Genomic DNA, 24,312 nt, shown 5'->3' with positions numbered 1-24,312 from the left:
AAACATCTTTTGGTGTGGCAGGCTTAAGAGTAGTGCATCAGTATTAAGATAGAGCTAGTTTCCATAATCACTTCATTGATCTGTCAGGAGGGTGTTTATATTAATGGAACACTGCTTGGTACAGAGTGTGCGCTAAGTCGCTTCAGTTGTGTCCAACTCTTTGCGACCCGTAGCCCGCCAGGCTCCTCTGTCCATGGGATTCTCCAGGCAACAATACCAGAGTGGGTTGCCATGCCCTACTCCAGGGGATCTGCCCTACCCAGGGATCGAACCTGTGTCTCTTGTGTCTCCTGCCTTGGGCAGGCGGGTTCTTTACCACTAGACCCACCTGGGAAGCGCAGGTACAGAGTAAGTATGCAATAAACATTAGTTGTTGCCATTACTATTTGTATCACCGCCGTCCTCAAAGGCTGACAAAACCAGACTGCCAATCCTCGTTCTGCCACAAATGCTCTGAGCCTAAACAGGGCCCCTCAAGGGAAATTAATGCCTATTTCACAGGGCTGCTATGACAATTACACAAAAGTGTGGATGGTAAAGTGGTTGTATCAAGAAATATAAGAGCTTATTACTATCGTGTATGTTTTCCCAAAGAAAGTTAAATACAGGATAGCTTAATTTCAAAGAAGAAAAATTCAATACACTCCTCAGTTTCATGTCAGTATTAAGTAAGATCCATATTCAGTCATTGCTCCATTTCTGCAAGCAAACAGGCACTTTATAGATATGTTCTTTGCATGTGATGTTGAGTAGGAGGCTATTTCAGAGCCAAGCCTTAAAAACTGGAAATCTTAAGTATTAACAAAGGGAGCTTCAGGAAGAATCGAAGATGTAAGTGTTAAAGAGAATATTCTGCACCATAAAATATTTAAATTAATCTATTTAGGGTCTTCCCTGGTGATCCTATGGCTAGAACTCCATCCTTCCAATGCAGGTGGCCTTGGTCAGGGAACCAGATCCCACATGCTGCCTATAAGTGTTCTCATGCTGCAATTAAAGATCTTGCAAGCCACAATGGTGTTCAAAGATCTGGCATGCTGCAACCAAGACCTGGCACAGCCAAATAAATAAATAATAAAATATTTAAAAAAATAATCTATTTAAAATAACCAATCTTAAATAATGTCATCTTTAAACAGTTCGTTATAATCACAATTTAAAATAATTAGTTTGATAGGATGGTGAGTTGAGAGTGGTCATAAGATCCCATCCTCTGATGCAAAATTGGGACTGGTGTGACTATAACTTGTTTGTGATGAAAATAAATTTTTCTTGCAAGTGTTATTTAAACACAGAATCTTTAGAAATTGTTGCCACATTCTGCAAAAGAAAAAAAAAAAACCAACCTACAGAAAGGATGTTATTTCTACAGGGTTATATTAGTTGATAGTTTGTGGCTCTGGGGGAAGTCTTGTAATTGAAATCTGTGTTTTCTTAATATCTGTTACATCTGACCACAGGGATCATTGGCCCCTTTCCTTTTCCCACATGCATGACAGAAAATGTCCAACTCTCCTAGGATTATTATTTAACAGTGGGTTTGAAAGTTTAGATGAAGAGTATGAACTCTGCTGATTAAGAAATTGTGATCATTCAAACTGCTCAGGACAGAAGCTGACAGTAGCATCTAGAAAAACTTTTCCTGACACCACAGTTTTAGTGTTTGAATATAGTGGGTAGTACTAATTTCAAACTGAAAACCAAATAATACTTTTGCAATGACTTTATTAACACAATTATGGTTAGAAACTCGTAACATGATTTGGAGAAATTTTAACATTTCAAGATATTAATCACCACTTTTTCTATCTAAAATAGCTGAGGAAAAGAGCAACCAAGAAAACCAAAATTGATTAATATACACAAATATGATCAAAAATAAACATATGCATATTTATTAGTTTATTTTTTAAAAATAAATGCATAAATTATTTAAAAAATATTTATTTGGCAGGATCTTACAGTTGCAGGCACGTGAGATCTAGTTCCCCAACAACAGATGGACCTCAGTCCTCTCCATTGGAAGTAGAGTCAGCCACTGGACCATCAGGGAAGCCCCATTAGTGACTTTTAAGTATGAAATAATATATAATTAATTCTTATTATAAGATAACTCAAATATTACAGGTGAAGTTCTCCCTCACCAGATATTAACTATGATTGATGGGTTTGTTTCTTCCAGCCCTTTAATTTACACCTACATACAGTCTTATTTTTCAATAAATATTACCATACTACTTGTATTTTTCTGCAACTTGCTTTATTCATGTATCTTATATAATTTCCATACTAGTGTTGTTATTATCAGCTTCCCAGATGGCTCAGTAGTAAAGAACCTGCCTGCCAATGCAGCAGACACAGGTTCCATCTAAGTGGTGAAGATCCTCTGCAGAAGGAAATGGCAATACCCTTCAATATTCTTGCCTGGGAACTCCCATCGCCAGAGAAGCCTGGCGCACTGCAGTCCTTGGGGTCGCAGAGCCAGGGGCTTCTGACAGACTGAGCCCAGCACAGCACTGATACTAGCACTTAGAGACCTACGTCATCCATTTTAACAGCTGCGTAGCAATCCCTACAAAGTCTAGTCAACAGTTTACTGAATCATTCATTTGCCTGTTAATGGTCAGTTAGCATGCTCTCAGCTTTTTCCCATTAGGAAAAAAAAAAAGTTGTGTTAAACAGTGTTAACTGTGACTCAGTTGGGAATTGCTTTCCAAGGTTATATTGTGCTTTACTTTTATTTATGTATAAGGCTGTTCGGATTACAGGGCATTTGAAATCATTACTTATAATTCAAGTAGAGAGCATAGAAATTCTCCCATGTTTGGATGACCAAATTCATAAAAAATGTGCTTGATATTAGGGGCCTGAATTCTAAGGGCATATTCTTGAAACCGAGTCATTTTCGTAAGAACAATACTGGAATACTCATCAGACACAACATTAATAGAGATGAGTGCCATAGAATTTGTAATTCTTAACTTAAAATTTCAGAGTTCACTTTTTTTAGACTGACACTCCTTTAACATATCCGTAATGTGCCTTCACTCGTGTTTTAGTCTGAGAATGACTGCATTAGTTTCTCCTATAAAAGTTTCTTTAGGTTAATTAGCTAATTAAACATTTATTTTTGAAGACCTCCATATAACCAGTGGGCACTGCTGGATACAGACTTTAATAAAACAGAAAAATAATTACCATCATGGAGTTTTCGTGCTACTGAGGAAAATAGTTAATTTTTTTTTAAAGTGAGTAAGTTCTTTGGGTAAGGAGGTGAAGGATTGCGGCGGGGGGCAGGGGGTCGTAATGTCCAACAGGCTGGAAGGAAAGGCCTCGCCAAGCAGGCGGCGGGCAGGTGGCCCATGCCGCCGGGCCCCGAGCTCCGGCTGCCAGACAGCATCTTTTATTTGTCTTTTCTCTCGGGATGCGGGCCTGCGCGGGGCGCATTTGACCGGCCCCGAGAAACCCGTACCTGCCCTCACGGAACTCCCGTACCAGCGGGGCCGGCCCGCAGGTGGACAGGATCGCTCAGAAGTCGTGGGACTCCCGCTCCCGCGAACGTGCTGCCCAGCGGGATGGCGACGCGTGGGCCAACCGGGCCGAGTCCGAGAGTGTGTGATGCTCTGCTTCCTACCCGGAAGCCCTGACTACATGGAGCTCCAGTCCGAACTCACCGGATCCGGCTCAGCGGACCGCTACCGGGCCCCGCCCAGCAACCACCCTCCCCTGCCCGCCAGTCCCTGCGGCAGCCCAGCCGGCGCAAACCAGCCCTGTCTCCCCTCCGCCCGCGCCCCTCCTCGGACGGCGGGAAGTCACCAATTCCCGTCAGAAGTCTCCTCCGCCGACCAATGGCGGGGGGACGGGGCGGGGCCTCCGCAGCCCCACCCCGCCGAGCCAGCCCATGGGGGAGGGGCTCGCCTAGCGCACGCGCGCCGGCCGCGATGACGTAGCGCCGCCCCGGCCTCGGCGACCTGCAAACGCCTCGCGGGCGGTGCCCGCCTCTCAGTCGCGCTGCTCTGCTTTGTCCCGGGCCCGTCCGTCAGCCGGGCCGCCTGCAGCCTCGCGCCGCGCTGGCGTCGTCCTCGTCCCCGTCAGCGCCCCGGCCCGAGCCGGACGGCGAGGCCATGGACGCGGAGCTCGTGGTGACGCCGCCGGGCTGCGCGCACCTGGGCAGCTTCAAGGTGGACAACTGGAAGCAGAACCTGCGCGCCATCTACCAGTGCTTCGTGTGGAGCGGCTCGGCGGAGGCCCGCAAGCGGAAGGTGCGCCCCGGCGGCGCGGCTCCGAGGCGGGGGTCGCGCCTCCGCCGTCCCCTCCCCCGCCGCGGCGGGGGTGGGTTGGGCGCGGGCGGGCGTCGGGGGCGGTCTTTCCCGGGGCTGCCGGGTGGGAGGGGAGGGTCTCAGACGTCGCCGCTCGGGGCGTGTCCTGGGGACCCTCTGGTGGGGGCGGGGCGGGGACGCAGCCGCGGAGGGTGCGGCCTGTGCCGCCCACGCTGAGCTAATTCTCCGCGGTTCTGGCGGGTACTTGGGGGTCGCTGGGCCGGGGACTGGGGGTCGGGCGGGGTCCCCGGGACGCGAGTACAGCCGCCACGCGCCTGGGGTGTGCAGAGACGCGCGCCACTCATTTCAGCTCTGGGCGCAGAGTTCACAAGGACGCCCTCCCCCCATTTCAGCTCGGGGCTCAGAGTCCACAAGGACGCCCGGCCCCCCGCCCCCATTTCAACGCCGGGCGCCCTAGGGACGCAGGGTCCACAAGACACCCAAACCCGCCATTTCAGCGCGAGGGACCTCCCTGGCCCAGATCAGCGGGGACTCCCGCTCCTCCATTTAAGCGCGGGCCAGAGTCCGCAAGGACGCCCACCCCACCTCATTTCAGTGCGGGGCGCCTCCCCGGCCCAGATCAGCAGGGACCCCCACTCTTCCACTTAAGCGCGGGGCTCCCTCGGGTCGCAGGGTCCACAAGACGCACCCCGCCCCCCATTTCAGCGCGGGGCGCCCCCGGCCCAGGTCCGCAGGGACGGTCCAGGATGCGGCCCCTCCCTCCAGGTGTGAGCGAGCGCGGATGCGGAGCGCCGCTGGCTCTGCGCTTCGAGTCGCATCGCTCTTGGCATGAGGGGTATTTGCAGGTCACCTGTCGCTGCGCAGGAGCAGTGTAAGGGGGGCCTGTCTGACGGCACGGGGGGCCGAGGTGCTTCCTATCTGACGCGGGCGCCTCCCGGAGGGAGCTGTACTCAGTGTCCTGCCTTTGGGCTTGTTAGCTATTTGGAAATTAGAAAATGGCGTTATTCCCTCCTCCTACCTGAAGAAAGTATGTTGTTTCGTGTATGGCGATTTTGCAGTTCGCAGCCCGAGGGCAGGCGCCGTTAAGCAATGTCCACCTTGAATAACATTTTTTATGGTAAAACTAACATCTGCTGAGCACGTAGGGAATGTTAAGCACCAGTTTTCTTTCTTTTTATCAGTGTGGGTGTTGGGAAGAACTGACTCTTTGGATGAACCGAAATCGGAGATAAAACAGGCTTCTGCTAGGATGGGAGTGAGGTTCTTGTTTATGGGGTTGTGTGCCTTTAAAATGAATCTTGGTTGATTCTGTTGTAAAGGCGATAATTTGTTACTTACTGCTCCATGTTGTTGGTTAAGATGTGTAATTTTTCAATATCGCTTCAAGGAGTCAAGTTTAACCCCTCGTTAACTTTGCCGAATTTCCTGAGGAAAGATTCACTTTTGTTGTTGTTACGTGTGACTTGGATTAATCTTCTAATGTTAATTGCTTAGTTTGAAAATTGTTGACACACGTCTGTATTACTCGCTAGTGAACTTGAGCTGCAGAGAGACAAGAAGTGAGGTATTAGCCTCTTTCAGAACTCGGGTCTGTCCTGCTGCCATGCATTATGGTCATATACCGCCAGTGAATCCTTGTGTCCTCCATCCATTATTCCTTGAATTTTGGGGACACCGTGTACTTCTAGAATCTTGGTGGCCCAGCCAAGGCGGAGTTTGGTTTGAGAAACAGTAATGTCCGTTTGGTAATTTGCAGAGGTTTCTCAGAAGAGGTGCAAACTTAGTAGTTTGGTTTTAACACTGAAAAGTTGCCTATAAAATACTTAAACCTAAGTGAAACTTCACTGAAGTTGCTCAAAGAAGCTCCAGTGAAGTCTAAGCTATAGTGTAACAACTACAGGAGTTCAAACCCTCCTTTAAGTAGAGGTGGGTTATGACTTCTGTATCCAAACTCTGCTTCTTCTCTTGGTGGGCTCTATCAGATTTGAGAATTGAGGACTCCGTGCTGCTGTGCTTTTCTGGCATGGTTCTTGCCGATTGAGGGATCGTATGCGAAGACGGAAACCAGCAATGAGGACAGCAGAGATTTTCAGTTCCCCTGGTGGTTATGAGTTAGCCCTGTCTGTTTTATATTTAAATATATAGACATTGGGTGGGGGGATAGGTAATGTTTTTTAAGCAATCATTTCTCTCTCTCTGAACTGTTTCTGCGATTCTGAAGTTTTCCAGCAACTTTTCCTCAAAAAACACAGCCCTTTTTGTAGTCATGATAAGTGTTTTTACTGAAATACTTCACCACAGGTGAGGAAGCATCAGCACTCGGGCCTTTACTGATTCTGGTGTAGTTTGGACAGTAATCTGGGGGATGGCAAACTACTTTTGCAGTCTTCTCAGTACAACATTTGGTGACAGCATTCCTAATCCTTTGGGTTGGAAATCTCTGAGAGGTTTTTTGAGAAAGGGGGCTGGAACCATTGTCTTTTTGTTTCTGGGTAGTCAATATTTTAGAAGCATGGTTCAAGGCTTTGGTTGAGGGAGGCATTTAAGATGGAAAATGGTCTTATTTATCTTGAGTCAGTGTTACTTTACTGTGAATTTTAGAAAAAGGTTTACTCCAGGGTTCTTACTGGTCACCTCTTTTAATCAGTGCTGCTTCAATTCTAGAGTCAGAGATCTGAATAAATCTCTTATGTTTTGAACTTTTTAGTAGAAATCATCTTTGGAGAGTAACAGTTCTGCTGTCACTGGCTTAGACAAAATACCTGGAGTGACAGCATACAGCATCTGGTAGATAGATGGTAGACTTAGCTGTTAAATGTCCAGTGTTACTGACTGCAGTGACTAGTCTTTTTCGACCAGGCACTTGGATGATGGTGAGAATGCTGCAGACAGCTGTCTCCTGTCCATTCAGTTTTGGTTTTTAGTTCATTGTTTGGATATGTCCATTCTTTTAGGTATAAGGTTTTCTTTTTCAGAACTTCTTGCTTTGAGGAATTAACTTGTGCTTTACTTATTGACAAATTAGTTCTTTCAGGTTAGTACACCTGAGCACTGCAGCACTCACAGGGAGCAGGAGACAGGCAGTTCCAAATAAAAGATCAAAAATGAAAACATTGTTCCTTTTGAGGTAATGTAGATTAACCTGCTGTTGTGAAAAATAGAGAACCTTTGGGGTTTATCCTTATGGTAACATCTAGCAAGACTAATTCACTGTTAAAACCAGTTGCCCACATGGATACAATCCACAGCTTTATTCATAATTTTCCTGGTTTCCACCTTTGCTCATTTGTGTGTGTGTGTTTAGTTCTGTGCAGATTAATAAATAACAGTAGGTTTAGATTCAGATTTTAGGTTTACAGAAAAGGTACCAGAAATAATGCAGATGGAGAAGGAATGGCAACTCCAGTATTCATTCTTCCCTGGGAAATCCCATGGACAGAGGAGCCTGGGGGGCCCCAGTCCAGGGGTTGCAGAGTTGGACACGACTTAGCAACTAAATAACAGCAGTGACAATGGAAGTTCTAGACAGTGTACGAGAACAAAAAGTTATAACGAATTGGGAGTTGGGGCTGAAACAAAAATCCTGTTGTTTACAGATATTATCTATTTAGGAAAACCAAAATGTAAGCGAATATTTTTTAAAAAATGATAATACAGAGAGGTCCTGTATCAATCCCTGACATCTCACTGATGGTGAAGTTTTTACATTTCTGTGGTACGTTTTGTTACAACTAATGCACAAGTTTGATATATCATTATTAATTAAAGATCATACTTCAGTCAGCTCTGATTATTTTTTCTCTCGTCCTGTCTCAGGAGATATTTAGTCCATGTCTCCTCAGGCTCCTCTGTCACCTCTGCTTGTGGGATCGTAGTTCCCGGACTAGGGATTGAACCTGCACCCCCTGCAGTGGAGTCCTAATCACTGGGCCACCAGGGAAGTCCTTTAGTCTTTCCTCTCCCCTGTTTTCCGCCCTCAGCTCCTCTGGATTGTGATGGTTTTTCAGATTTGCCTTTTGTTTGTTTTTAATGACCGCAGTGGTTTTGAGAAGTATTGGAGTATTTATTAATCAGGTATTTTGTAGGACGTGTCTCAGTTTGGATTTGTCTGATGTGTTCTCAGGGTTCGCAGCTGTGGTTCCAGGTTTGCAGGGAATCCTGAGCCCTGTTTGTGAATGTCCGAGCTTTGTGCGGCCGGTGTAGGGTCAGAGCGCCTCCCCCCTGCCCCCACCGCCCCAGCCCGTCCTCCCTGGGTGCTGCCCCAGTGCGGCTGTTGTGTCTCGGTCTCCTTGACCGTCTCATTCCCACAAGGACCTGCTAAAGAGCTCCCGGCTTTGCCAGGATCATTCCCAGGTCTGGATTTGCTGGCTGCAGGGTTAGGTTCCATGTTTTGTTCTATTTCCTGTAAGCTGGCAGCCAACTCAGAGCCTCCATCAGACCTGAGCTTGGTCCTCTGGCAAGATCTGGAGTGGTGCTGTGTCTTTCCTGAAGGTTCTACTATCTTGAGTACCCATACTTAAGGGGGCTGGTGTCCAGCAGATGTTGAAAGGTGAGGTACAAATAAGGGAACTTGGTTTCTAGGGACCGAGCTGACCTGCCTCATCTTAACCTTGGCAGCTCCTGTGGCAGTGGGCCTGTCAGTCACTTTCATCACCTGTTGAAGGTTCTAGGGAATGAAGTGGGACCAGCAGGTTACATGAGGTTCTAGGAGAATCCAGTGGCTCCCTGGAGGCACTTGTAATTGACAGTGGGGAAGGTGATCAAAATGTGAATTAAGGACTGATTGAGGTGGTCAGTACTGAGGTCGGAGGGTGGGTGTTTGCCTGAGTCTTGCTTCTGCCCAGGTGTGTGGCCTTTGACTTTGTGTGGTCCCACATCTCTTGGGTTCACAAATTCCTCATTTCTAATACTTCTACGTTGTGTTTACATAGTAGTGCTTTTCATCTTACAAAACATCTCTCACAGTATTACATGTTGATTTTGGAACTCAGGTTACAGTTAAGTCTCCTGACCTGTTCAAGGTTGCAGATTAAATGCCAGGTTTGGGCTTTGAAATTAAGTCAGTCTGACTCTGAAGTTTGTGATCCCACTAAATTATTTGGACATGCTTTCCAGCACAACCAAGTAATTGTCCAGTCTATACCAACACCAGCTGGGTGTCACACAAACCTGGCCTAGTCTGACTGTGCCCACCTGGAGTTAGTGTCTGATTCTGCAGGTTCCAGCGGACACCCCCACTTGAGTCTCCAGTCATAAGACTCTGCTCCCCTCCTGTGGCTCACAAAGCTCAGGGAAACATTACTCAGTTTTACATGTTTGTTGTAAAGGTTATTATGAACACAGATAAGCAGCCGGATGAAGAGATACTTGAAGTGAGATCTGGGGGACCCAGAGCAGAGGAGCTTGTGTCCCAGTGGGTTTGGGGTGCGTGTCCCAGTGGGTTTGGGGTGCATCCCCCAGCACAGAGATCCATTCACCTCCCCAGAAGCGCTCTGAACACCATTATTTAGGGGTTTTATGGAGGCTTTATTATGTAGTCAGGATTAACAGGCAGTGATCAAATCATCACACAGGTGTGGCTGATAAAATTATAGGCTGATGAGAGGGTGGAACTGGACATCAAAAATGAAAAGATAATGAGCAGAAGAGGTCCTTGTTTTCTGGTGTAGCAATTCTGTGTTGGTAACAAAGAAGCAGCAATTGGTTGTCTTACAGTAGCCAAGTAGCCTAGCCTGTGTACTAATGAATGAACCATTGTGCAATGTTGGTGGCCCACAGCTGTTGCAGTCCTGTTCAGATGGTGGTGTTAGAAACATTGTTACATTTATGTAACACCACGGAAAGACTGTGCAGTGTGTGTGTTGGTATAATTTCAGAGTGGACTTGGGTATTTTGTGTTGTTGGGTGTATAATCCATTCCTTTTGTTACTCATTTTTATTCTCAAATGGGGCCAGAATTTCCTCTGCTGCTGCTGCTAAGTCGCTTCAGTCATGTCCGACTCTGTGCGACCCCATAGACGGCAGCCCACCAGGCTCCCCCATCCCTGGGATTCTCCAGGCAAGAGTACTGGAGTGGGGTGCCATTCCCTTCTCCGAGAATTTACTCAGGGAATTCCAAAAGCAGCTCCCATTCCTTCTCGGGCCCAGGAGCGTCAGCTAGAGTCAGTGGCTTGTAAGAGGTGCAGTTTGTGTTTGTGTTTATTTGCGGAGCACCAGTTAATCCAAGAGTTGTTTACTCAGGGGTATGTGGCAAATCCTTGGTGTTTACAGGAAATGGATTCGTGCTTGGGACTGCCTGCCAGGGGAGCCCTAGTTGTAAAATCTGAATCAGGGCCTTAAAATGAGTCCTGAGCATGGGCTTTATTGTGTGTGAAAAAGACTTAGTCAAATTGTGTGTGTGTATTTGTTACCTCAGGCCTTCTTCCCCTGATCTTCATAGTTCAAGGATGTGGCCAATTTCCTTCTAGTTGTAGCCCATCTGCCTGTGTTTAATTCTTGTAGTTCCCTTTTCGTGTAGCTAAAATTCTTGATGCCTTTTTTCTTTCAGCAGATTTTTCTTTTGGGAGGTGCTGCAAAAGAACAGGTGACGCAGATTTGGATTTAAAATTCAGGGGTTAAATTTTTATCTGTTCTTAAAACTTGTGTGTGTTTTAAGGGGAAATAATGTGTTAAAATTATGTACTTAACCTGATATGCTTGTATTTTAAGAGTCATGCTGGTCTTGAGTTTGGCTTTTTTTTTTTTTTAATAAACAATTGGATTTTTTGTTTATTAAGGTCATAGAAGAGGGGTTTTTTTGTTTTGTTTTGTTTTGAATAAAACCATGGTCATACATTTAATGTATCTGGAGTGATAAAAACAAGGAATACCTTTTAATCTTTTCTTTATATCTGTAGCCATTGGGAGCAGTAAACAGATTCCAGGAGTCTGTTCCTAACCTTATTTTTATAAAAGGAAAACTTCCAGACTACTGGGAAGCCTTCATTGTTACACATCAAGTAACCATTATGTAACTTAAAACTTCCCTTGTGTTCTGGAGAACAATTAGAATTAGTTAATTCCTTAGATTGATCTTTGGCAGAATAAATAGGAGATAGAATTACTTTTTCTTGTATTGCAACATTTCAGAAGTCTTTCCTTTGAAGCTCCTACTCCTATGGAATTGCCCTGGAGCAGGGCTTCCTGCTGGGAGGGGAGAGATACTTGGGTGGAAGAGAACTGTTTACCACGGTGCTCATGATTGCTGAGGTTATAAAACTTCAGGTTTCTGTGGTATAGTTCTCACCCACAAACCATTCTTTTTCTTGTTTCTGTGTATTGCTTTGATTCATATCCCTGTTGATTGATTATAGATTTGCTGTGGTCTCGGAACCTGGACTATCAAACTTGAAACGGTGTGCTGGTTACGGGTGCCCTGGGGGTGGCGGGGCCCTCGGATGCAGAAGGACCTTTTCTGCTCCTGAAGCTTCACATGCTTGGTCTGAGTGGCTTCGGATTGGTGGTTGAGACTGGGCTGAGTCCTCTTTCAAGAAGCCAGTCTCAGCTAAGTGACCTACATGCCTTTTGGGTCAGTTGACAAGGAAAAGATCTTTTAGGTGGGGAGACCTTGAGAGGAAACCCAGGCTTCTGCTTCCTCTCGAGCTGCACCTGTCGGAATCACCTTGCTCCGGTGACTCTGAGAACCCCGGGTTCCCGGTTCTCTCTTCTGACTTTTAGGCGAAGTCATGCGTCTGCCATGTGTGTGGCCTCCACCTGAACCGGCTGCACTCCTGCCTGCACTGTGTCTTCTTCGGCTGTTTCACGAAGAAGCACATTCACGAGCACGCCAAGTCCAAGAGGCACAACCTGGGTAAGACCCTCCTGACGCACACCTCGGGGCTTTGGGGTCATCTTCCCAACTCGCCTCTTTGACCTTCCGCTCTCCCAGGAGTCTGCCCTTATCTGAAGTGGTCTGTGCTCTCCTTGGAACTCCTGTGGGGAGGGGAGAGAAACTGAGCCCACAAGTGTTACTGTCCCGCTTGCCTGAGGTCACGTAGAGCTGTGTGACCCTAAAGGACGACTTTTTCTGAAGAGTGCGTTTCCTGCACGTCGGAGACTTGTCTTTCCTTCTGAAAAGCATGGTTAGGTGTTAGATTAGGCAGAAATCTGCAAAGGCCTTCCATGCAGCTTTAGGTTATTGGTGTCATTATGGGGTTGGGGGCACTGGATGAGTTTAGGGCTGTCTGTGAGGGATTTGCCTTGTTCGTGGAGAGGCTGGAGGTGCTGGCATCAAGATGGGGTTACACGAAGCTGAGTTTTGCTCTAGTCTTTATTTTCTGACTGCTGTCACTAAGTTTTTCTCTCCTTGTTTTCTGTCAAACAATGGTGAGGTGGTGAGGATTCCTGTAAGGAACTCGCTTTCACAAGGTCCAGGCCACAAGCCCTTTCCTACAACACAGCTTCCTGTGACCCAGTCTCCCTGTGTAGAGATGGCATCCGAACTCAGTCATTTCCAGAGGTCGTGCTTCATCTCTAGCTGAGAGCTCGAACCAGGCGGGGGAGGGGCAGCCCAGGACGAGGTGTTAACTGGCCTTTTCGGAAGGAGAGCCAATGACACTGATGGTGCTTCAGAGGCTATGGGTGGGTGGCCGCCCAGTAGGGTCAGCAGTCAGCAGTGGGATCTTACCTGGAGGAACCAGAGAGAAGGGCTGATGGTCGCGGTGGGGGGGGATCCTCTGGTGTGTGGTAGAGAACTTCGTGCTTCATTCCATCTCACTCTCAGACGAGGCCATGTAGGGTCTCACATGTGGGCTGCAAGCCTCTGTGGTTACAAGGGTCGTGCAGTCTGACTCTCGGACCAGACCCACGTAGGGCTCTCACATGTGGACTGAGAGTCTCTGTGGTTAGGAGGGCTGTGCAAAAGTGGGAACACTTTTACGCTTAAAAGACTGAAGAATCTTACTGAAGCCCAGTGTCGTCTACAGAAGTCACTTTAGAAACGTGCTATGTGTTCACGTTGTCAGCCTGCTTGGTAAGCTCTGCCTCTACTTTTGCCAGAATGAGTCAGTTTTAGAAAGTTTGCTTTAAGAGACAAAAGCACGGAACAGGAGCAAGATCCCGCCCACTGCTGTGTTAGAACGCGGTTTACAGAAGAGCGTGTGCGTGTGTGTGTGCGCACGCGCGCACGCGCTCTTTAGGTGCTTCAGGTTTACATGTTCACAGAAGAGGGAGAGAGTGTGTGTATGTGTGCGCGCGGCTCAGGGGCTCCAGGTTTATGTGTTTACGGGGGGGAGAGAGAATGTGTGTGTGTGTTCCCTTCAGGGGCTCCAGGTTTACATGTTTACGGAAGAGCGTGTGTGTGTGTGTGCGCGCGCGCGCACGCACGCGTGTTGGGAATCCCTGGGCACGGGTCCAGGTTGTTTGCTCGGTGGCTGTGCTGCCTGCATCCTGGCACAGTGAGGGCTGCTAGGCGCCCGGATCACAGAGCTCTGGTCCCGGGAGTCTCTGTGGGCTGATAGGAATGCAAGTTCCCTTGTTTCACAGGAAAGGCAGAGGGTCCTGATACCCCAAGGGGTTGGGTCCTTTGTAAAGTACGGACAGGGCGCCTCTTTCTCCCTCAGATTGCTCAACCCTTGAGGGAGCTTCCAGGGAGAATTCACGTGCCTCACCTGCCTTGGACACACTGTCTGAAGCGGGGGCACAGCCTTTGGTAATAGTGGGATTTTCTGGTTAGAGAAATGCTACCTAGAAAGCTTACGTGTGTGTTTGTGTCTTGAAGCATTACCTTTCGATCTTTAACTTTTGTTTCTTCTCTCCTTTCTTTCAGCCATCGAGCTCATGTATGGAGGTATCTACTGCTTTTTGTGTCAGGACTACATTTATGACAAAGACATAGAAATCATTGCCAAAGAGGAGCAGCGGAAAGCTTGGAAGATGCAAGGTTTGGTTTTCCGGAGCTCTGTGAGCCTGGTTGTGTCTTAGGCTGCGTCCCCTGTCCCTCGTCTGTCAGGGCACGCGGGGAGAGGGGAGGAGCCCCCATACCTGCCTGGTCCCTCCTGCAAGCTCTGGAGGGGCCCGGGGAGGCACTGTGGTGGCCACAGTTTCCTGGACCTGTGCTTTTGCCTGGGTCCTCACAGGCCTGCGACTGCCCCGAGGGGTTCAGCCCTAGTCCCTCTGCTCAGAGATTAAGGCCGAGGAGATACGGGTCTCAGGACCGCTGACACCCCTCTGAACAGGTCCTGCTCTCCTCTCCTCCGGGAACGTGGCTTACTCAGGGCACATCCTCTGAAGGAAGCTCCTTGAAGTGTCTGGAACAGGGTCTTAGAAGGACCCCGCATTACCCCATCTTTGAAACACTGCCTAATAAACTGCCACCATCACGCTGGTTCACACACGCGGTGTAGCTAACAGCACCCTCCACCGCTTAGGTGTCGGGGAGAAGTTTTCAACGTGGGAGCCGACCAAACGGGAGCTCGAGCTGCTGAAACACAACCCCAAGCGGCGGAAGATCACGTCCAACTGCACCATCGGTGGGTGGCTGCATGCCCAGTGAGGCCTTAGGGGTGTGCCCAGCAGGGCAGAGCCCACAGGTGGGGCTCTTCAGGAAGCGGTTGTGAGTGTGAGCAGTCTCCCTGGCCCTGCCGAGACTGCAGGGGACGCGGCGTAGCTGCTAGCTTGTCGGGGAGACTTCTCTCTGACCTGTGCCCTTGTTACCGGAGGCCTTCAGGCAATTCTGCCGGAATGGTTGATGCTGAAGTTGGAGGCTGAATACTGGGGTCAGCACTCCTCGGGGCCTTTTCCTATAAGAGGAGCACAAGCCTTGGAAAGAGGCTCCGTTCTTCTCACACGAGCGGGACCGTGGGCTGGCGGGGTCCTGATGCTGGCTGACCCAGCCCTCTGCCGCCAGGTCTGCGCGGCCTCATCAACCTGGGGAACACGTGCTTCATGAACTGCATCGTGCAGGCGCTCACGCACACGCCCCTGCTGCGCGACTTCTTCCTGTCCGACCGGCACCGCTGTGAGATGCAGAGCCCCAGCTCCTGCCTGGTCTGCGAGATGTCCTCCCTGTTCCAGGAGGTGCGGGGCAGGAAGGGGGTGGAGGGGGGTTCTGTCACCTCCCCTGTGGTGGGCATCTCATATACGCCTCTGTTGTGAAACCACGTGTTCTTCCCAAGGGGGTCTCCAGCTGAGAGACTCGGCGTCATTCTCAGAGGCTCACTGCTGCCATAGTTGGGGTGTGAGCAGCGGACACTGACCCCCTTCCCGCCCCCAGCCCCTATCAGTCACCTGCCGCTTTGTCCACAGGGCGGTGGGTCTCGTTGCCAGCCTTGCTGACTGTGTCACCAGAGGTCCCTGTCCCTGATGGGCTCTCGAGCTGACCCTCCAGGCTCAGGGCCTGACTGCAGGACAGGGTCCGGCTCCTCGGGTGCTGTAAGGACCCAGGTGTCTTCAGGTGTTGGCCCCAGGCATTTGATTGCATCCTCTCATTTTCCCTGTTGTACCCTGGCTGCCTGGAGCCTGCCTGACTGCGGTGCTGGAGTTATTTACTCTTTGGCCCTTTTTAGAAGTCTCCTGATCCCTGGCCTGGCCCATTCAGTCCCCATGTTCCTGCAGCCTGCCAGCAGTGGCTGGCGTTACAGGAGTGAACAAGCTGAGTGGTATCATTGGGCCAGAATAGTCTGGTGGGGGTCTCATTCAGGCACTGTTGGTCAGTTCATCTTGTCACATTGCTTTTTAGGCTCCGGTTTATGGGGGTACAATTTACACAGAACAAAAGTCATCTTTTAGTGTATATGTGTGAGTGTGTGTTTAAAGAAAGCTTTTTTTTTTACATTTTTTCACATTTAGTCGCTTCATTGTGTCCAACTTTTTGAGGACCCTTGGACTGTAGCCCACCAGGCTCCTGTGCCAGTGGAATTCTCCAGGCGAGAGTACTGGAGTGGGTTGGCATGCCCTCCTCTCTGTTTCGATGAAAGTTTGCCACAGTTCATCACTTTGACATATTTCTAGAAAACGGATGGTGGGAATGGAGAAAACTTATGTGCAGACTCCAAATAAAAACACAGTTTGCGTGAGGAGGAGAGGAGACGACCACCTTGGCCCACTCATTGTCGGGTGTGCACGTGGGGGCTCTGTGTTGCTCCTGACGAGGATGCCGCTCCTTCTCTCTGCACAGTTCTACTCGGGGCACCGGTCCCCCCACATCCCGTACAAGCTGCTGCACCTGGTGTGGACGCACGCCCGGCACCTGGCAGGCTACGAGCAGCAGGACGCACACGAGTTCCTCATCGCGGCCCTGGACGTCCTGCACCGGCACTGCAAAGGTGGGGCTGCAGGGGTCGACCTTCCAGGGTGGGCTCTGCAGGGGTGTGGGCTGCAAAAGTGAGGGCCCAGCAGGGGTAAGGACAGGGCTGCTCCTGGACCAGTTACTGGACGTGAGATACATTTAGTGTCAGCAGATACATTTAGACGGCAGGCAGGTCTTCTTAGGGAGAAACAAGAGGAGAAAACGGAACATATGGCAGGTCCAGGCCCTCCTGCTGTAACCTGCCCTAGGGGACCAGCCTTGTCCCTAGGCTCAGCGGCTTGATGGCAAGCTGCCTTGGGGCCCAGGGTCACAGAGCCGTGGTCTCCCCAGGTGACGATAACGGGAAGAAGGCCAACAACCCGAACCACTGCAACTGTATCATAGACCAGATTTTCACAGGAGGGCTGCAGTCTGATGTCACCTGCCAGGTGTGCCAGTAAGTGCTCTCCCCACCCAAGGATTCTGGGGCCTTGTCGCTCTGCTGCTCGCAGAGCCGTCCTTGGTCACTTGTGCCCCTGCTTGCTCCTAGTGGGGTTTCCACCACCATCGACCCCTTCTGGGACATCAGCCTGGACCTCCCTGGCTCTTCCACCCCCTTCTGGCCGCTGAGCCCTGGAAGCGAGAGCAGTGTGGTAAATGGGGAGAGCCACGTGTCAGGAACCACGACCCTCACTGACTGTCTGCGGAGGTGAGGTGACCACGCCTCATGGACGGGGGGCCCTCCTTGTGGCTGCTTGGGGGGAGTCCTGAGAAAGCCAGACCTCCCCGGGCCCCACGTTCCCACATAGGAACTGAGGGGGCACATTTTAAGAATGTTGTATCAGTGGAATTGTACATCATGTAATCTCTCAGGGTTGACTTTTTCCACTCTAATCTCTGGAGGCTCATCCAGGTTGTGTTATCACCAGTTGCTTCCTTTTAATTGCTCGGTAGTATTCTGCAGTGTGCGTGGATTAACCACTCACTTGCTGAAGGACATCTGCGTTGTTTCCAGGTTTTTCTTGGCCCTTACAAATAAAGCTGCAGTTAGTAACCACTCATACAGTTTTGTGTGAATGCTGGTTTTCACTTTTCAGGGAGTAATTTGACTGCTGTGTCTTACAGTAGTTAGAAAATCATTACTTAGGATGAGAATTCTTTGTGATAGAGAAAAGGAAGAAGTAGCTTTTTTCTTTTTTCGTTGTAACGCCATAAGCGTGCTTAATTGTGCATGTGTTTAGGAATAAAATGAACCCACTGAAAATGATAAACTTTTCTCTTTCCTCTCTTAGTGTTCCCTTTTTTTTTTTTTTTTAACTAAAAGTGCACGTTTTTGACATGTTGCAGATTTACCAGACCAGAGCACTTAGGAAGCAGTGCCAAGATCAAATGCAGCGGTTGCCATAGCTACCAGGAGTCCACCAAGCAGCTCACCATGAAAAAGCTGCCCATTGTGGCCTGCTTCCACCTCAAAGTGAGTTCCCTGAGCACGTCCCGGGCCTGAGGTGGGTGTGCAGCGCCCACCTTGCCTCTGGAGCACATAGGCCAGTGCCTCCTGTAAGTGACTCTTCTGTCTGTTGTCGGGAGGTTTGCTGTGAATCAAAAAGGAGTTATTTTGTAACTGAAACAGGGCGAGTTACTCTGGGTTGGGGTGGTTAGGGGTTTACTCCTCCTCCCCTCCAAATTCTCCCATCCTCACCCCAAGTTTCTGATTTACTTAAAAGCAAAGACCCTTTGCACTAAGGTCTAATCCTGGGGTCAGCAGGCCTTCTGTGAAGGGCTAGTAACAAGCGTGAGTCCTGTGTGATGAGCTGAGAAAGAATAGCAGCAGGGTTGCTGGGTTTGCTCTTCTTGGGCATTTCTTAATGGTCTCTGTTGCTTATTCTTCCGTTTTGTGACCTTTAAAGGTGTAAGACGACCCAGAACCCCAGCCCTGCCTTGCTAGTGGTCCAGTGTCCCATTTTGTGGGGAAGTGTCCTATCTGGCAGGGGGCACAGGGCATGGGGTGTGGGCTCTGTTTTTCCTGCCAGACACTATGTTATGTCCACACCTGTCGTCAGGCCCATTGTTTCAGGGGTGGTGGGCTAAGCCCCATGGGGTTTGTCCTGTGAATTCTGAGCTCTGGCTCTGGGCAGAATCAGGGCACTTAAGAAAACACAGGAAGGAAAAAAAGAAAACACAGGAAGGCATGTTGGAAGCCCCAGAGACACAATGGGAGGAGCCCTAACCCGTCTCCCCCATCCCTCCATTCCTGCAGCGGTTTGAACACTCAGCCAAACTCCGGCGTAAGATCACCACCTACGTGTCCTTTCCCCTGGAGCTGGACATGACCCCCTTCATGGCCTCCAGGTTTGTTCTCTGTCCACGGTCGGGTGGGGGTGGTGCCAGGTCCCTGGTGAGGCCCCGTGAGCCCTGATGTCATGGAAGCCCCTGACCCCTCCCCGTGTGAGGGAGGCTGGCCTCCGACTAGCTGTCGTAGCACTGGCTCAGACTGGGGCTGTCTGCCCGTCGTCAGCATTTCAGCCGCAGGCATTGGGGCGGGATACAAATCAGCAGGGTGGTTCTGCAACTGCAGATGTCATTTGCTTTGTTTTCAAGTCTTTGTTTTCTGGACCACTTAAAATTTACCTTCATAAAACGCCCAGACCCTTACTAGTGTGTCAGACAAGGGCTGCTGTGGTGGACGACTGGGGGGGGTTGTCGAAGCAGCAGAGACCTGAGCCCATGTAGGCCGGGCCCAGGAAGGTCCAGTGAGGCTGACGCCCTGGCCAGGGGTGGAGTGGGGAGACAGGATGGGTTGAGGAACCGTGGGTCCTGGCTGACTCCAGCTCTACCTCGGTGTGGATGGTCCACGTGGCCAGCCTGGGCCTGTTTCCTCATTGTAAGTTGGAGGCCGTCTCTGCCTGAGGTAGAGTTTTTGGGAGAACCAGATGCATGGAAGCCACATAGTCATGGCTCGCAAGTCCCTGGTGAGGGTGATCAGTTAACATTTTGATTGAGGCTGAGTGTGCTGCTGTCCTTACAGCAAAGAGAGCAGGATGAACGGACAGTACCAGCAGCCGACAGACAGTCTCAACAATGACAACAAGTGAGTGGCTCCACCTGGCGGGCGGGCCAGCGTCTTGAGCGAGAGTGGGCCCTGGGCCTTAGGGAGGCCCCACCTGCATTGCCTGGGAGGCTGTCTGTCTTCTGGTCACTGGCTGGCTTCCTATTGTGCTGCCACCCCTCCTCTGTGAGGGCAGGGCCTCCCCCCACCTGCATCTAAGCTTACCTCCTTTTGCAGGAGCCTGACCTTCCCGGCACCTTGACTAGGCCCTGTCCTCCTTTCTCATCCTTCCTACTGGTGGCTGAGGGGAGGCTGCAGCCGCTCCAGTGTCTCCCAGGCAGCCTGTCCCCTTACCCTTCCTCATCAGCATTCGTTCTTGGGCTGCTCCCCGTGGGGACTGTGGTCCTGGGTGGTGACAGGATTGAGTGATCTCTCTGTCCCTGCTGCCATGCCATCAGGTACTCGTTGTTTGCGGTGGTCAACCACCAGGGGACCCTGGAGAGCGGCCACTACACCAGCTTCATCCGACAGCACAAGGACCAATGGTTCAAATGTGATGACGCCATCATCACCAAGGCCAGCATCGCGGACGTGCTGGACAGCGAGGGGTGCGTCCCGCAGGTCCAAGGTCCCCTGACTGCAGCTCCCCGTGTGCCCATCTGGGAGGCTTCTGCCCTAGATGACCTGCTGTGACCCTGACAGCATCTGGGCCTGGAGTTCCAGGCAGTGGGGCAGCCTTGAGATTCCGTGGTGGCCCTGAGAGGGCGGGGTGGGTGGGACCCAGGGCAGGCATCCTTCAGAGAGGGACCCCCAGCCAAGGGAGGGCGGTCTCAGGCTGGGGCATGGGCTGGGGCCCTCAGCTCTGTGGGGACAGGTGCCCCACGGCCGCCCCGGGTGGGAGGTGAGCTTGCCTTCTCTTCCACAGGTACTTGCTGTTCTACCACAAGCAGTTCCTGGAGTACGAGTAGCTCCGCGGGAGCCCCCGCACGCCCAGGGCCACGCTGTGCAGGCGCTTGGCAGGAGGTGGGCCCAGGGCTTGGAGGCAAAGGAGACAGTGCCCGCGTGTCTCCCATGCCCCTTGGAGTGCCAGCGGCTCCAGGCTGGGGGCTCAGAGCGGGCCAAGAGGAGATGCAGGCCTTGCAATCTCTTTCTTGGTGAATTTCGGGTCTTGAGTGTGCGTAGCGTGGATCCAGGGCCCGGAGCCTGCGGAGCTGACAGCCCCGCGCGGCCTCCAGCTTGTCTGTCCTGCAGACGCCAGCGTTGTCCTGCATGCGGAAGGACCTCCCCGTTTTCTAGAAATAGGCATTTTCTTATTCTTGCTCTTTCTCTCTTCTCCATGATCGTGAATTTCATGAATGCAGTGATAGTAATGTGAATGAATCACCGAGTTCAGACTGAATCTTAGATCGTTTTCCCTTGATTCTGGAGAGTGGGTCTTGCTTCTTCACTGGTGCTGCTTTTGTTGCCCCCGCCCCTCCTCCCCAGGGACCTCCGTGTCTGTGTCAGAGCCGAGGGTGAGGAGCGGGCTGGGCAGGGTACAGTCTCTGTCTTTAAGTAACTCAAGTGTGTCTGGTGGTTTCACTGCTTCTCTCCTGTGTCTCCTTCCTGGCCACCTGGCCCACGAGCTCTCCCAGTCGCTGCTGGGCAGTGGACGTGTTGGATGGCGTCGGGGGGCCTTGCAGGGTTGGGGGTTGTTGCTGCATTCTACGCTGGGGGTCTCTGCTTTCCGTTCTGCTTGTTTCTGTTGCAGCAGGAAAGACGACTGGGACAGAGCCAGTGGGACGGGCTGAAGGAGCAGATGCACCCGTCTGTCCGCACCCTGACTTAGACTGTCCATTCTGAGAGTCCAACCTGGAGACGGGGATAAGCCCATCTGTCCTGAACTGTGAGGGCTACTTCCTGGAGAGGAACACATCCCCTGCAGCTAGGTCCGCGGACTTTCCGCAGAGGGCCAGGTGGTCGGTGCTCCCGGCTTGTGGGCCCTGTGGTCTCTTTCACAGCTGACGCAGAGACAGATGTAGCTGTGTTCAGGAGAACTTTACAGGAGCGTGGGAATACGAATATCACATACTTTTCGCATGTCACAGGGTGTTAACTTTTTTCACTCTGTAAAGGTGTGAGCATAGTTCTCAGCCAACGGGCAGTGGACTGGGTCCAGCTCATCAGCTGCTTAGGTCCAGGAGCGGCATGGTTGCTGTGCAGGGTGGAAGGTGCTGGCTGGGCTTCCTAGGTCAGGACAGCATACCCGATGGATACAGCCCAAGCACCTGCCAGGGTCACTTAGTTGTGTTTCTGTATTTCAGGAACACAAGTTGTTCAGCTTATTTTGAAACAGACGTGAGCATCACCAGACATGCAGGTGGGCACCCGTTCTCAGAAAGCACCCTGCGTGGCCCGTGCACTATGCCTGCTCTGAGGGCTCTGGGCAGAGGCCTTGCGGGCTGGGCCCTGGGCTGGAGGTGACTATGGAGCTTTGGGCCTGGGGCCTCCGTGTTAAGTGGGGACAGAGTGGATATTCTGGCTTTGGGTTTCTGTTAGGTCACTCTGTCCCTCCCTGCACCCCTTCTGGGTCCTGCACTCATGTCCATAGCTCCTGGATGGGGAGACAGTGAAGCCAGGTTTCTCTTTTCTAAATGTTATTTTTGAATTTTTATATCCGGATTAATGCTCTTTACTCCCTCTGGCCTGGTCTTCTGAGCACTTACCTCTGTGTCTGCTGACGAGATCGCCCCTTGACTGTTAGAGCCACGTGGGGTGGAGGCGGGGTGGGCGTGGCGCTTCGGCTGTGCCGAGGTCCTGCTGTGATGGCAGGAACAGAGGCTGCGTTTGGGAGTCCTTTCTCTCAGCTCCCGATGCAGCTGCTGGAAACAGCTTCCCGTTTCTCACAACCACTCGCATCGACATCCGGACCACGGAGGACTCCTGGGCGACCCGTCCCCCTGCACTCATGTATCAAAGCGACTGTCTCTGAGACATCGGCTCTCTCTGGGGTGTCCTGAGTTGGGGAGTGGGGGCCCTCCTGCCTGCACCAGAGCGCCTGGGACTCGCCCTTCTGCCGTGTGTACACTCGTGCTATTGTAGCTTGCTCGGTGTAGATGCTCCGTCGTATCCAATTGCTGTTCTTTTGACAGTTCAGGTGACTGATTTACTGTAACTTTGACAGCGAAATCATAAGAACAAGATGCCAGTGATCGTGCTGTGGGTTTTCTCATGGGGATGTCTCCATGTCCCTTTCCTTGCCGTCCTGAGGGACTGTTGGGCTCCTCTCCTCCCTAATGGCTTGTAGTCTTTCCTGTGTCGTAATAAAGCTACATTTTATTCTGAAGACTGGTGGTCTCCCATTTCTGTGGGCCCTCCCGAGCCCCTTCATTTGCTCCAGCCCCGACCTGCCTTGGGCCAGGAAGTCCCATGTCGTTGGCATCTCCTCATCCCGGCCACGATGGTGACTTGAGCCTGGGGCTCAGGGCCATGTAGTCCGTCAGATTTTGAATTTAATGTCACCTGAGGGGCTTTAAACGCAGGACTCCTTGGAGGCTTTGAGCACAGGACCTGGGATGTGGGAAACGCCACCCTGCTGTTGAGCAGGTGGCAAGTGTGAGTCAGTGAGCAGAGAAGATCCCTAGCCTGGTCAGTGCTGTTTGACTCTGCGCTTGTCATGGGCTATGGCCCCTCTAGCCCATCCACCCTTCATTTCTGAAGCGTCCCTTTCAAGATGCCTGAGGTGCAGTCGTCTTGAGTTCCCTCACGCGGAAATAGCAGGAAGCGCCAGCAAGTCCACGGGGTCCAGAGTAGCCGTCCGTGCCTTCCCCCACAGTCTCTCCCCATTAACCAGGACCACTACTGTATCCCTGCAGAAAGGCACCACCCCCCTCCCCCCGCCCCGCCCCCAACTGCCCCCAGGGTCCTAGACCTTCAACCCAGAGTTGTCCAGGCTGGGAATGAAGACCTGCAATGGGGTTGTTGGCATAAAGCTGTAGTGTTCCGGGCCTGCCCCAGCTTTTGCCCTCCGTTCGGAGATCTGTGCGCTCTGACCATGGTCTGGTTAAAAGTGTTAGATTGTCCTGGAAGTCGTGCCTTCAGCAGTCGGGCTCTTGGAGCGTCGTGACCTGGGGAGTGTGGACAGGCAGGGCAGGTGGAGCCGAGTCCAGAAGATGGGTCCTTCCCACAGAGACATGCTGACCCCTGTGTAGTCGGCCAGCCAGCAGGTGGCCACCTGCTGCTGTGATAGGGGAGGTGACCTCCAGGCTTCAGAGCTGGTTTGGGAGCTGGGCTGGGCAGGCATCCCACAGGAGTGACTGGTGAGCTGGGCCCGGGGCCTGACATGGAGCCTGTTCAAGTATCCCCCGCTACCCCATTTTGACGGCTCCTTTGTTTGTGGGCCCTTGGAGCAGTGGCATGGGGGCAGTGAGCCGTCGGCACCCACAACAGGCAGCTTCATCCACCCGGTGAGTGTTCTCTGTCAGGCTTCTTGGTGAGCACAATCTGTTCCTGACCTGAGAGGTCTGTCCCCACCCACATCTTCTGTCGCTGGCCTTTTAATCCTGTTCCTTGAGTCTTTAACTGTCCAGTGAGCTGTTGGCGCTGCCCCAGGCATCCACATAGGTCAGTACCTGTGGCCAGTCTCGTTCCTGACAAGGTGGGTGATGAGATACAGTACTCAGTTCTGCTTGGAGCGAGGACTTCCCTTTGTTGCTGTCTTTAGGGATGCCCCTCAGGACCCT

The 24,312-nt window shown here is 51.3% G+C and overlaps 1 protein-coding gene across 2 annotated transcripts; it reads left to right on the top strand.

The window, feature by feature from the left end:
- Positions 1-3,968: 3,968 nt before the first annotated feature.
- Positions 3,969-22,916, top strand: USP22 (ubiquitin specific peptidase 22). 2 transcript variants are annotated; one of them, XM_027974750.3, is made up of 13 exons: positions 3,969-4,262; positions 11,997-12,129; positions 14,086-14,199; positions 14,687-14,788; positions 15,166-15,335; positions 16,435-16,582; positions 16,897-17,002; positions 17,096-17,254; positions 17,893-18,019; positions 18,803-18,894; positions 19,571-19,633; positions 20,050-20,199; positions 20,517-22,916. In XM_027974750.3, exons 1-13 carry the CDS (start codon positions 4,125-4,127, stop codon positions 20,557-20,559), a joined length of 1,545 nt encoding a protein of 514 aa, XP_027830551.1. In that variant the 5' UTR covers positions 3,969-4,124; the 3' UTR covers positions 20,560-22,916. The 2 variants fall into 2 exon arrangements, with proteins under 2 accessions (XP_027830551.1, XP_060251489.1); XM_060395506.1 differs by having other exon boundaries at positions 20,050-22,916.
- Positions 22,917-24,312: the final 1,396 nt, after the last annotated feature.

The sequence above is a fragment of the Ovis aries genome, chromosome 11 (genome assembly GCF_016772045.2).
Source record: "Ovis aries strain OAR_USU_Benz2616 breed Rambouillet chromosome 11, ARS-UI_Ramb_v3.0, whole genome shotgun sequence".
Taxonomy (NCBI): Eukaryota; Metazoa; Chordata; class Mammalia; order Artiodactyla; family Bovidae; genus Ovis; species Ovis aries.
Note: the sequence above shows the minus strand (reverse complement) of the source record. Positions and strands in the feature narration are given on the sequence as shown.